The sequence below is a fragment of the Cryptococcus neoformans genome, chromosome 4 (assembly GCF_000149385.1).
Source record: "Cryptococcus neoformans var. neoformans B-3501A chromosome 4, whole genome shotgun sequence".
Lineage (NCBI taxonomy): Eukaryota > Fungi > Basidiomycota > Tremellomycetes > Tremellales > Cryptococcaceae > Cryptococcus > Cryptococcus deneoformans.
In genome coordinates this window covers 496416-509699 of record NC_009180.1, presented here as the reverse complement: position 1 = coordinate 509699, position 13284 = coordinate 496416, and the positions used below count along the sequence as shown (strand labels likewise).

General features: G+C 46.2%; 4 protein-coding genes across 4 annotated transcripts in view; 2 read left to right on the top strand and 2 right to left on the bottom strand.

The window, feature by feature from the left end:
* Positions 1 to 2865: 2865 nt before the first annotated feature.
* CNBD1670 (hypothetical protein) lies at positions 2866 to 4271 on the top strand (the record flags this gene model as incomplete). The annotated part of the gene is made up of 5 exons (XM_771026.1): positions 2866 to 3117; positions 3174 to 3323; positions 3383 to 3943; positions 3998 to 4149; positions 4199 to 4271. The coding sequence occupies 5 exons, from the start codon at positions 2866 to 2868 to the stop codon at positions 4269 to 4271; spliced, it is 1188 nt and encodes a 395-aa protein (XP_776119.1).
* A 166-nt stretch (positions 4272 to 4437) lies between these two features.
* On the bottom strand, positions 4438 to 5690 carry CNBD1660 (hypothetical protein; the record flags this gene model as incomplete). The annotated part of the gene is made up of 10 exons (XM_771025.1): positions 4438 to 4598; positions 4645 to 4693; positions 4747 to 4788; positions 4838 to 4982; positions 5051 to 5082; positions 5131 to 5221; positions 5277 to 5293; positions 5346 to 5378; positions 5430 to 5490; positions 5542 to 5690. The coding sequence occupies 10 exons, from the start codon at positions 5688 to 5690 to the stop codon at positions 4438 to 4440; spliced, it is 780 nt and encodes a 259-aa protein (XP_776118.1).
* A 482-nt stretch (positions 5691 to 6172) lies between these two features.
* On the top strand, positions 6173 to 10520 carry CNBD1650 (hypothetical protein; the record flags this gene model as incomplete). The annotated part of the gene is made up of 5 exons (XM_771024.1): positions 6173 to 6189; positions 6241 to 9859; positions 9912 to 10094; positions 10150 to 10341; positions 10395 to 10520. 5 exons carry the CDS (start codon positions 6173 to 6175, stop codon positions 10518 to 10520), a joined length of 4137 nt encoding a protein of 1378 aa, XP_776117.1.
* Positions 10521 to 11244: 724 nt separating this feature from the next.
* CNBD1640 (hypothetical protein) overlaps positions 11245 to 13284 on the bottom strand; it is a gene marked incomplete at both ends in the record, with an annotated part of 2598 nt that continues 558 nt past the window's right edge. Inside the window, 5 exons of the mRNA XM_771023.1 lie at positions 11245 to 11484; positions 11717 to 11793; positions 11899 to 12058; positions 12118 to 13003; positions 13056 to 13284. The exon at positions 13056 to 13284 is cut by the window's right edge and continues 284 nt beyond it. Coding sequence (XP_776116.1) covers positions 11245 to 11484; positions 11717 to 11793; positions 11899 to 12058; positions 12118 to 13003; positions 13056 to 13284 — 1592 coding nt within the window. The remainder of the gene's footprint in view (positions 11485 to 11716; positions 11794 to 11898; positions 12059 to 12117; positions 13004 to 13055) is intronic.

Sequence of the window (13284 nt, the reverse complement as noted above, 5' to 3'; positions counted from 1 at the left end):
CACGAATATTGATGGAAGGGAACATCAGAGGGCCGTGACCCACTGCCTATCGCCTGCTTCCTGCTTCCTTTTGCTTTCTGGCATCTGTCTTTGGTTGATCTGGTTGTATGAAACGGCGATTGATGGCTGATGGGCCATGACTTATATTATGGACCAGAAGCAACAGTAAGGGGGCCGGAGGCAGCGAACAGCGCGGTGGATACAGGGAACCAAGAGCCATCAGGAGCCGAGACGCCAAGAGGACGGAAGGTTAGAGAACGTGGGAAGTCGATCACCAAGCATTTACTCGTCAATCATCAGCCATCAAGAGATCCGTGTTTTTCTCGTTGTTCAGACTCCCAGCCATGTTATTATTGTTCTTCACATTTCACTCAACAATATTTTTGCTGACCATTTATAATGCATGAATTCGGATTGTATCCTCCCTCATGGCCTTCAGTTTATTCGCTTTTATTGTCCAGTGACTAAATCACGTACAGCAGCGTTGCGGCTTGCAGAGCAACACGTTCCTTTTACCGGGAATTTGCCCATTTGATGCCCTTTCACGCTTCTTTTTCTTGCTGCAAAGTGTTGATGACTGCTGCTTGTTATCAGTTCGTATGAATGTCATGAAAATATCATCATATGACACTTGGCGCGTGGTCAAAGGAGGATAATGTTGCAAACCAGCACAACGCATGAAGCGAATTATTTTATTTATCGACTATGAATAATGTGTCAGAAAGCATTTCAACCATTGCCCCGTGGCTGAGTTGGTTACAGCGGTTGACTGTTAGTTAATAATTAATTATCACTAATAATCAGACGGTCCAGAGTTCGAGTCTCTGCGGGGCAGTTTCTTTTTGCATGTGTTTTTTGCGTTTTTCAGTTGTCACTCGTCAGTACTCGAGTAGTAACAACTCGTACTTTTTTTTGGCGTTCGTTTGTGGCGTGGTAGAAAGAGTCTGAGGCATCTGAGATCTAAGGGAAATATTAGATCTAGTAGGTATAGGATATGGAAAAGGTATAGTACCCAACTGGGGAAGGGAGAAACGTCCCTAGACAAGAATTGGTCTCATTGAGTCAACATCAATTGAAGTTAGTAGGTGTGACTCAAAAGCGATGTAAGTAAATAAGAATGGGCAGGCAGTTGATGCAGTTCTAATGCACGTCTTTGCACAGTTTCGTGGGAGTTACTTAGCCACTACTTGCCCAAGTCCTTTCCCACCCGCGCTGTACTAGTCAAGAAGCGTTTCTCTCTTTTGGATTAGTAGTACCATCCAGTCAACGGCTGGGCAACTACAAATTTCAACCAAAGGGTTATTGTTACGAGAGGATAATAATCTGTACAGTATTTTCCCATGCTATTCTACGCTACAACGCACAGCACTTCATGAGCGTTGCACCATTCATAAGACCGACAAGAAGGGACGAGCTCTTGGTCCTTTCCGTTCTCGGCACTCCATATTAGCGGTAATCGGGGGAATTTGTTCGGAATCGATTGATTCTCATTTCTTGTATGTTGGATCGACGACTCCTCATGTCAACATTAAAAGACCTAGTTGATATGTTGATGTATAGTCCGCGTAGCCAAGGCGCTGCCCGGAAAATCGAAAACTGCTTTGAAGTTAGGAGTTCAAAAGAATATCAGCTTTCCTTGTATATTCCAACATAAAGAATGATAAGGATCGAGCCGAAGAAAATCGATTTAGCTTCCAACAACCCGGTTAAGAGATTCAGATTGGGAATAGATATCAATTTAGTCCAACGCGGAGCGTACTTGTGTCTCGTGAGCCGAATGGGGTCTATGCATACAGAAATCCTCGAGAGCCGAAACCTTGCCACGATCCATCATCATCGAGCCTCGAATTGCACCTATACAAAATCCGTCAGTTACTGGGTTTATTGTTTCAAATGTCATAAATGTAGCGAATAGACCTACGACTGACACAGAAAAACAGATACGAGATCGACGCAAGAAGTTATTTTAGTCAGCAATCACAATGTAATGGAAACACCAAATAACCTACTCCTCGTTGTCCGAGGCTTGTACATAACTCGGTGGCCGCATTCCTTGCATCTAATGAACTCTGAAGGTTGCATAGCAGTCTGCGCCCCACAATCTGCCGCCACTGTCAGCCCTAATCTTGCGATACGTCCGAACGGCGCATTACTGCTAGATCTCAGATTGGAGATGACAGCACTGGGCTTCTCGCGATATTGCATACTCACCACCACATATGTAAGAGATGGTCTCGGGGGCCTTAACGTTTCGATCAGGCATGGGATTAGGATTTTGCTGGGTGTATCGAGACTGAGGCTGGGACATGTTAAAGGTCAAAGGTTTGTGACGTGATTCGCAAAGGCAAGGATATGATAGTTGACCAAAGGATGGGTGGGTGGCGTTTTCTATCTGTTTTGTTCAAAGAGGAAACGGATAAAAAATCAGACAGTAATGGACAAAAAAGTAATTGGACGGCTGAGTGGTGGTGGTGGTTATTTGTGTTGTTGGTAAAAATATTAGAATTAACTGTAGTAATTAAATAAATGTGTACGGGTGACGTTCTTGGCCGCCGCCCCCGGCTGCCTGCTTCCAATTTAGCGTATCTTTCTTGCTTGCTTCTCGCTCTACCCCTGGTATCAGCTGATCAGTCCGCAAAACACTATTTATTATTTGCTACAGCTATTACTGATAGTTCTACTATTACTGCACCACTATACCCACCTCCATCTTATTCGTTTTTCAATCTGTTTCTGTGTTTCTTCTGCTTATCCATTTTTGAGCAAATCTCCATCTTACATCATAGAGAGGCAGGTAAAATTAGATAACTACTAGCGAAGCAGGTTCACTGCTACTCGGCACGTTATTCAGTTCAACAAGGGATCATGGACGTCTCTCCAGCACTTTCAGCTCTTGAAGCTCTCTCTTCCTCCACCTCTACATCGTCCTCTGGACCCGTCAATGGGCTCATCGATGATCACCTCGTCCAAGCCAAAAGACGCATTATGGCTGGTGAAGACCCAAGGACAGTCGTACAAGAGCTGCAGAAAGCCGTGGTTAAAAGCAAGAAAGAGGTGGAGAAGAATTTGAAGGCATGGTATTTTGCTTTGGGAAATATGGGTAAGGCGATTGATAAGGTGCGTGGGGACGATATTTGTCAGAAACAGATGACCTGATGACCGATTGTACGCAGACATTTCCGGCCCAGTTAAGTGCTATTAGCAGGGCGTATGAAGAACCGAGTCTATTTGCAGATAAAGATGCGTCTCAAGCGCTAGACAAAGCTGTACTTGAATCGCTGGGCCGCAGGGGTCTATGGGACTCTGTCGCCGCTTTGGAAACGGTGAGAGCATCTTTCTCTTTGATGAGAACGTCGTTTATCATATATCATACTCCTTCCAGGAAACTTCATTAGTTTTTCCATCTGAACGCCGCCTCCTTGCTGAAGAGCTCCAACGAATTACCACTTGCCTTCTATCTAACGACATCTCTCCCGCTTTGAAGTGGTGCGAAGAAAACAAGTCATTCATTCATTCTCCTCCACACCCATCGTCACTCCCTTATTTTCTCCATCGTGCAGTTTTTAAGTCCATTGAGGATCCCGGACATGCTATCATGTACGCTCGACAGCACATGATGGCATACTTGCCGTTGTACCCAGTCACAAAACTCATTACCTCACGGCTGTACGATGGGGCGAACAAAGCGGAATTTAAAGGACAAGATACTGAGATGGACGAAACCGTTATTAATTCTTTTGAACAGGAGGATGCGGTGGACTTGGTTGCTCTGGTTGCAATGTTCCAGAGCGAGTTTAAGAGAAGACATCAGTGGCCAAAGGAAGATCCACTCGAGGTGGCCGTGGATTTGGGATCCAAAGGAGGAGCGCTGAATGTAATTGAAAAAGCCAGGAGAGTAATGGGAGAGCACCTTGGACACATTCGAGCGTGGACTGATTTGCCTGTGAGTATCTCAGTTGATCCTACATAGATAGTTAAAGTTAACTCACAGTATCAGATGGAGGTACCCCTTCCGCCCTCCAGGAGATATCATTCGGTCTTTGTCTGCCCAGTATCGAAGGAGCAAGCTACCGAAAGCAATCCTCCTAAGATGCTGGTTTGTGGACATGTTATAGCATCTGAAAGTTTTGAAAGGTTGTTAAAGGGGGGGTGAGTGAAATGTTATGTGAGAAGGATCGTCTAACTTACATATGAACAGTCGACGAGAGGTGAAATGCCCATACTGTCCCGTTGAAACCGCGCAATCAGCTGCTCAAAGATTGTACTTCTAGGTCTTGACACGTACACTGTACACATCCCTCTGCCCTGTTTGGATATTTTCAAGGTATTACATGTAGCAATGCAAAGATATGCGCTATGGTACATAAGGCGGCAGAAATAGAACAGCAGGTCCATACTACGAAGCCTGATCAACATCGTTAACACGGCCCTTGGGAACTATGTCTCCCAATCCCCCAGCCCCTCATGAGTCCGTCCTCGGGAAGTCCATAACTGTCGACGTTCTTCCATAAGAGTTGCTGCCCATTGTCGTGTGACCGGATGCTCAAGATTGGGTATGGAACCTTTGAAGAAAGGATCGAGGGTTTGGATGTCCTGAGCTAGAAAAGTGTCAGGAGATTATTGTGCGGTATTAAGTAAACATACACCGTTCATATTCAACAGCTTGAAGAGCCAATTCAATCCTATCAAGATCCTATGTGGTATCAGTGTACTTTGTTTCTTTTCTGGCAGTAATAAAGTACCTACCTTTACCAATCTGGATTCTGGAGTTTCCCTGGCTTCGTACTCCTAATGAAGGATGTCAGCGAATTTTTTGGACGGCAGGATAGGAACTTACATCCCACAAAGACCTGAATCGTTCTCTCGCATCCTTATTTCCTTTTCCGCCTAGCATCTCGTTCAAGAAAGTATCCATTGCTTGTTCCTCGAGTTGATGCTTAACGTGCGTAGGGACACCTTCGACAGGAGTAATGTCACCAACACTGTGAAGAGCATCCGATGAAGTAAGTTACAGATGCACACTGGCATTGAGAAGCGTTTATGGGCTTACTAAGCTTCTGCAAGGTCATGTACCAGTGCCATCTACCAATCTTTCATGAGCTAGAATCGAGCCATTGCAGATGGCCTCACCATGACGCAACGGGGAATATCAAGTGGCCGTTCTGAGCTGTTTGGGAGCATCATAGCCATGAGAGCCATACGACACATGTGGTCAGATATACTGCAGCAAGTTGTCAACCTTGCAACAGAGTTCCCACCAGATGTTTATCGCGTACCTTTCTGCCTGTTTAACCTGCAATGCGAATGTCAGCACCGCTACAGCTGACCTAGAAATAACCCCTTACGCCCTCACGTATCCACCCAGATCGCTTTTGTATCTGCTCCAATATCAGAACTGCATACATGGGACATTGTGAAAGAACACTCACCTTTAATTGCTCAAGCATATGCAGGAAAGCAAGTGTGTCAAGCGCTTCATTCCCTGTAGACCTGATATCGTAAGATGAATTGCCATTGCGCTCATTAGCAACAGCCACTTACTTGTAGGGTGGCGGCAAAGGTTTCCCTCCTGCACCTAAAACGACAGGAGCAGCATCGCCTGCTAAAGCTATGGCATTTTCAGTGTTGAGGGCCATCTCTTTGACAGTAGAGAGGGTATTCTCATCGGCATGAGAAATTTTGGTGGGCATTACCATTTGGGCTGAGAAAATGAAAGGAGTGTGTAGTCTCCTGTGCTTCTCTAAGAATGCCAACGTCGAAGAAAGGAAGGCGGCAGATGGAGAGTTGAGAGAGGAGTGTGAATCGCCAATACAGTACTCGTAATAGATGTTTGTTATCGTTTTTCCCTAATAATCGACTTATTATTACTGAATGATCGTGGTGGCGGCTATCGCCGCCCTTGTCGTAGTCCATGCAAATGAATACGTAAGGTAATAGGTGAAAGAACGACGACGGACGACCGAGCGAAGGACTAAGAACAAGACCGTTCACGAAATCACCTTTATAATACCCCGCATAGTGAAAGTTTCGTCTGTGCTCCGAGAGATATACGCCGTCCGGTCACAGCGAGACTATCCGATTTTCCATAGCTTATCGCCAGGCGGCCAAGGACGAATCGTTCGATCTAGCTACCCATGCTCTTCCGCCACTCTATGATTTCCCGTCAACTTGCATGAGTCGGAGAATAGGGTAAGGATGTTTCTTTTTACCAACGTACACCTATTAAATGTACAATTGCAGACTATCGAGGAGTTCTACTCGTCCAGGAGGACGACGATCTACACCTGCGATGCCCGAATCCCAAGAGTCTACCCAACAGCTAAGCCCTAAAGTCCGGCCTGGTATCCCCATCTCTGATCAGCTGGATCCGCTCTCATGTTTGACAGTAGATCATGAAGTACCGAGTTTGGAGTTACCAAAATTTAGCGTTGGTAGAGACGTATCGCCCCTGAACGAAAGCGTCAAGGAGTATGCCGACGAGACACAAGAAGGCAATATTATCTGGACGGATATGGAAAGTCAGTCTCTGGCTGATCGGATATCTGTCAAAGGGAATGAAGAAATCTCATCACTACTATTAGAGGATTCTGGAAAGCAGCTGGCTAGTAGTGCGGCCTTCCAGTCACTCCAGGCCATGGATTCAGGTGATCGGGCGGACTCCACCAAAAATAGCACCATAACCCAGTTTGCTGCTATTGAATCTCAGGAGCGTCCCCTAAGCAAAATTGTACCGGTTGGTTCATCACCGCAAGCCATAGAGCAGGACCAGTCACGAGAGTTTGTTATGGTGCCGGACACTCAACATGATGTCGCTACTGCGGATGGCATATCACCTTCATTTATCCCGTCAAATAGCCTATCCAAATCATTTCAGTTGAGATCTAACAACCTACGAGAACCACTTGGGAACGAGGTTAACCTCCAAGAAGAAAAAAGGCTGTTCATTAGCGTAGAGAAGCGACCCAAAATATTTACGTCTGAACCGTCCCAATCCATATCCCCTCGAAAACTAGAAGGCGCGTCTCTCTTCTCCGCAAATGGACCAGGTGGACGCCAGACAATGTCTCCCATTTCGAAACATTCTTCTGCGAAAGGTCTTTCTGGCCTAGAAAATCCAAGTCGTTCACGATCAAAAAGTCATGTTCAAGCTTCTCCTTCAGACGAACCCGTTGCATCTCGGCGGAAGAACGAGACGAAGGAACCCAATCTTAGCGAGGAAAGTTTTGCTGTCGATTCAATACCGATCAAGCATCCCGAACCTTTGGACGTGATAGCGAATTTGTTGAGGCAACATTCAGAAGAGATGAAAGGAAAGGCTGAGAAATTGAAGGACGGTAAGAAGGGGCCGACAAGCAAGTTTGAACTCAGCGAGAAGCAAGGAGACGAACTCTTTCACAGGCATGAAAAGACGCGGATCGAAATGTCAGAAGGAAAGGAATTTGAAGTTCCTCAGTCGGCAGCGAGAATTTCGCCTAATCGACTCCGCACTACCATTGTCGATCACGATGACAGTCCCGGCTCATCTTCTTCTTCACAAAGGACAAATGTCACATTTCATAGCTCACATTATACTGCGCCATTGGAACAATCCGAACCTTCCGTCAATGTACCGAGGCAAATCAACCACACAATTGATCAGCAAGACGGGGTTGCTTCACAATCATGTCATCCTCTGCGTTCATCGCCCTCGTGTCACGGCGAGCGGTTCAGATCATTTGCTGAACAAGGGTATCTGTTCGATGAGAACAGACTTTCTACCTTTGATGAGGACTTGTTTTCGTCTTCTCAAGTTGTTGATGGGGGGTTGGAAGTGTCTGAGGATGCATTCAGCCAGAGATCAAATATTTTCCAAGCAACTCAAGTAATCCGCCAGCCCTCTGGGCCTTTATGTGAGGCAGATCTGTCCTCGCCGGCAGCGATCATAAGTCCGAGAGGCTTGGCGCCAACCCAGCGTAGTTCACCCGATACCCCAGAAAACAGTCAAACCCTAAGAACGACCGTGACCAATTCAATACCACTTCATTCATCACCTATTTCTGCTTCAGTGCCAACATCAAAACCACCAATTCCTTCGATCCCTCCTCATCGCTCCCTCGCTTATAATTCTCGACGGTTTACCGCTCAAGTATCAACGGAAGACAACGGACGCTTCGACATCCCTCGATATCGGCAACTTCAGAGACGCGCGGCTAGCCGTATACAGTTGAATGACCAACTGATGGAGCCACTTGCTTCGGAGATCACGGGCAGCCCTGTGGGCCTGTGTGAGGGATCAATACCTGCGCACAGTGATACTAATACTGCTCCTCAACCAATACAGTCGCCACAGATGGGACATTGCTCGCCAAACAAATTCCGGAGGTCCCAGGACATTGAGGTAGTGAACGAACATGAACCTTCAGCCACTGTTGAATCGGATGTACAAACGACAGGCGACGATCAGTCTAACCTGCGTCCTGGTCGAATCAATCGACATTCGCCATTTTCACCCCTTCCTCGATCCCACTTGTCATCCAAAGCAGGCCTGTCACCCTTGAGCAATAACCGTATCTCAGCTTCCAATACGTCCAATCATCTTCTACCGTCTGAATCTGATACCCATGATGACCCCTCGAATCCTTTCCTTTCAACTTACGAGATAGTTCCCGGGCCTTACGAAAGAAGAGTCCGAAAGAAGCGCGAAATCTTTTCACCTGCGACATGCTCGGTGGATCGCCTAGAGGTTACTTCCATAAGAAGTCCGTTCAAGGTCGAGGGGATTGACGAAGAAAGTGATAGTAGTTCAACACCCGATGACCCCGATGATTTCTCTTATCGACCCGCAGTGAAAACTGCTAGAGTCTCAAGAGGCACTGGGAGGCGTGGGAGGCGAGCGAGTACCTCCATCGCTTCAGCTTTTTCAGAATCAAAGCAGATGCGTGTCCCCTCAACAAGTCCGCTTTCAACATTTTCTGACTCTGACAAAAGCTTGACTCCTGATGATGAAAACGATGTGACTACCCGCCCTTTGAAAAAGCAGAAGTTACATAATGCGGAAGCCAAAGGGGCGAAGACCAGAACCACCTCCGCTACACGGACAAATCTTTCATCGAAAAAGAAAGCCAGACATCTTATTGGGAAGTCTCGAGCAGCAACACCACCTGTCGTTGAGGATGTCAATCGGGTGCTTGCAAGCTATGGTCATTATTACTACCCAGCTCGCATTATCGAGCCTAGTGGATTACGGTACAAAGTGATATATGATGATAATGAACACCGAGAGTGTGCGCCCGATAAGCTTCGGAAGCTGATTTTGAAAAGGGGTGACAAATTGGAGGCATACGGAAGGCATGATTTGCCAACCAAGATGGAGGTTCTCTTGGATTGGGATGGAAATGAGAGAGGAGTAAAGTGCGCCAGTAATGGCACGATGTTGGGCTTTGTAAAGCTTCGATTCATCCGCATTCGTCAGCAGATAATCAAACAGCAATTTAATGATAGGTTATTCGCCCCACAAATAGGCGCGAAGTCCCCCACTAGGTCCATCCTTCGCTCCCCTGTCAAAAACTTTGTGCCTCTGGTATTTGAAGGAATGATTTTTCTAATTCTGACAGGAGTCGAGGAAAACTCTGTTGAGTACGAGTCTAAGAGTTTATCAAAATTGATTGAAATTCGCGGTGGGATAGTAGCGAAAGACTGGACGCAAATATTTGAGCCAGATTTGCATCGTGGACATTTCAAAAGGAACTTGGGTCGAACGCCTTTCGTGATACCTACTGGCACCAGACCGCTGATGACCTCTACGTTCATGGTGGCATTGGCGAAAGGGATACCTGTGTTGTCTGTCAAGTATGTAGACGCCGCCATTGAAGAAGGAGAAGTATGTATTCAAAGACAATTACTGAGTAATGACATGACTGACTGTATCAAAGGCCATTGACTGGCATCCATATCTAATATCGTCGGGTTACTCTTGTTTCACCGGACAAATGATGTCACAGATTGTCGACACATCATGGGGGACAAAGAACTGGGATGCAGTCAAGGCTGGGCACCTACTGAAACCTTTCAAGGGGAAAAAAGTACTTTTCATACAGCCCAGAAATTCTCTCAGTGTAAGCTCGTCTGCTCGCTTCTATCGATCTATTGAGGTTTTGACGCATCTTCTAGTCCCTTCTAACTCTATGTTCAACATGTCTGGGTGCAGAAGAGGTGCGAGTTGTAGAGAGAGTTTCTGGGAAAGAGCTGGATGTTATCCTCGATCCCAAATGGGACTACTTGGTTATCGACAAGATGGGGATTCCTAGTGCCTTAAAAGGGTGTAAGAAAGTTGCGAACGTGCAGTGGCTAAAGCAATGCCTGGTGAGTGGACGTATTTGCAATCGTATGCTTATAGTGCTCACCAATAAATCAAGGTAATGGGGAAAGCTCTACCTCCCTTATTGACAAGTCAAGATGAACCGGAAAAAGGAGCCTCCAAGATCAAAAAAGAGACAAGCAACAAGGGAAATGCAAGAAAGAGAGTTAATCAAAGTACATAATTGTGATTTCAGCAACGAAGATCTCTTTTTGCTTGCCAGAAAATAATGTAACTGCGATTTTACTCGCTTCGCCCGCACCTGTATACAGTATCCACTTTTTACAGCAGATAGCTACTTTTGACTGAACCAACAGCAGCACTTCTAAACTACGTCGTAACAATGAATGCAACGTCGATAACGAAGTACTAACTACGCAAAACTAAACGGAGCTTTCAGAATTAACATGACTTGAAATATTTATCCGAAACCCCGCCGCCGCCGCGAAGCCTTTCGCGAATCATCGCTCTTATTTAATTATACTCAAACATCTATATAGCTACCATACGTAAATACTCGCCATTTTTGTTTTTGTCTCCATGGCAAAGAGTATTGTGCCTGCAATATTATCGTTTGGAAACCAACAATAGCTGTTAATGACCTCTCAACTGCCAAGATCCAGTGCATTATAGAGCTACTCCAAGGCGAATATTTTAAGACATACATCTGTCAACGTACAATGCTGCTGCGTCAATCTCAGCACATCTCCAGGGGCCTCCTCTCCGGCACCGTTCAATTTCGTTTAGCATCACCTCTACCTCATCTACCTCATCTTCGAGCAACATCAACTTCGACCAAGCCAAATTCCTCATTACCTTCTACAATTGCATCACCAAAGTCAACCCTACTCCAGCGCCATTTCCCTGCACTTGCTCAACTCTCTCAGAGCACCAACGTGTCTCTTCCTTCACTTGCCCTCTCGTTTCTCGTGCTCCATGAAATCACGGCCATTGTACCCGCCGTCGCTTTCTACTATTTTTTTGCCTATCTTGGAGCCGGAGCGGGTTTGGTGACTTGGGTAACGAGACTCGGGCATGATGAGAGCAGCAAGGACAGTGAGTCGGAAGCTGGATGGAAACACTGGGTTAGAGATTGGTACCAAGAAGGCATCAAGCGGGTGGATAGGATTGGGAAAAAGTATGGGGTCCTGGGATATGAGAAGCAAAATGCAGGAGAAGATGGAGCTGCTGGACCCATGCAGGATTTAACGGCCAGGACAACAGGAGCCGGAGCGGCTGAAAAGGTAGCGGATGCAGTCGCAGCTTATGTACTAGTTAAAGTGAGCGTCGCTGTTGTTCGTAATGAGGACACTAGCTACTTATTGACTCTTTCGTAGGCTTTGTTACCTGTCAGAATAGCGGTGTCCATCGCCGGCGCACCCGCTTGTGCACGATTTGTGCTTCTTCCTCTACGCAAACTATCTCGGCAAAGATGATCTCAGTGCATATGTATTCGCCTGATACGGTACGGTGTCGCATGTGATAGCCTGCTATATTCTTTCAGAATACTATCTTCCAGCTCCCAGCTTTTATCTCGTCACGATCAAGTTTTATGAACCCACACTCTTCCTGCGACGAAACGTGCTCCTCAGTTTCTTCCTCTTTTTCTTCTTTCGGTGAATCCACTTTTTCAATCAGGATTCCCTCTGTTGTCACAGAAATGACCTTGACGAGGTTTAATTGCAATTGAGGAGAATGAGTATGCAAGTCCAGCACAAGCTCCTACAGCACACAATCAGTTGGATGTCACTCTTTCCCTGGAGAATTCTTTGTATGCGTACTTTGCGAGCCAATATTGACCCAAATCTCAGTTGCGAAAGATTGTCCTCATCCAAAAACTTGAGATCGTCGTATTTTTTTTCTGTCGACTCCCAAAAGACTTTATCCATAGCCATAGTCTCAGTTCCGTCATCATGTGCCTCACTTTCTGGGCCATGCTCTCCAGCGAATTCCTCCTCTTCCTCTGCTACTCCCCATTGTTGATTAGCGGGGCTCTCTTCGTTGTTACGATGCCCATTACTACTTCTTCCCAAGTTGGATTTACCGTACCATGAATCCCCGAACTCTGTTCTCGTGATAAAGATATTGTCGGGCAAGCTGGTTAACTCCGAAGGAGGTATATTGCGTAACGGTCTCAACGGCGTGCTGGTTGAGAAACTAAGATGTCGATGACCGTCCCCATCAACCGCATCTCCACAAAATATCCCATCCAGAGTCCAGTCTCTCTGTGATAAATTCTGTTGAGATTGCAGGTGGTTTCGAGAGCCTCCCAATGAAAAAGCTGAACTGGGACTTTGATCAACTTCGGTCGTTGTATCTGGCAGTGACGCAGAAGCGCCGTCTGTGTCGGCATGAAACACTGTCTTCTTTCCCCTTAAGCCTGCCATTTCTCTCAAAAATCCTCTTTTCTTGTTTTTATTGGACATATCCTTGGGAATCGGTAATTCAGGAGTGGTAAACGTTGTGGTGCCCTCATTGAACTGAGATGAGGATACTTGAACCGAGGGTTCTTGGTTGAAATCAATTCCTGTTGTAGAGACGTTGGCGCCACGATCTTGAACTGACTTTTGATATTGACGGGCAAGGCGGCGACGGGCGTTACGATTCCTTGTTTGTGGTTTGCCATGACCAGGAGGAACAGGAAGTTGCAAGAGACGAATCGCGCTTCTAGAGGGATGAAATCAGTTTAAAAACTGATCTTCAGCGGACCTTAACATACTCATTTCCGGTGTGAACCTTGAGGGATTGTGCATGATTCTGTTGGGATTTCGATGAAAAGCCATCCTTCAACGAAGGCGGATTCTCAGAATCAAGAGAAGAGTTTGATCCTGATGAGGATGAGGATGGGGATGAGGATGAGGATGAGGATGAGGATGAGGATGAGGATGGGGATGAGGAAGATGAAGAGGAAGAGGAAGAGGAAGAGGAAGTGGAAGAGGATGAGGAAG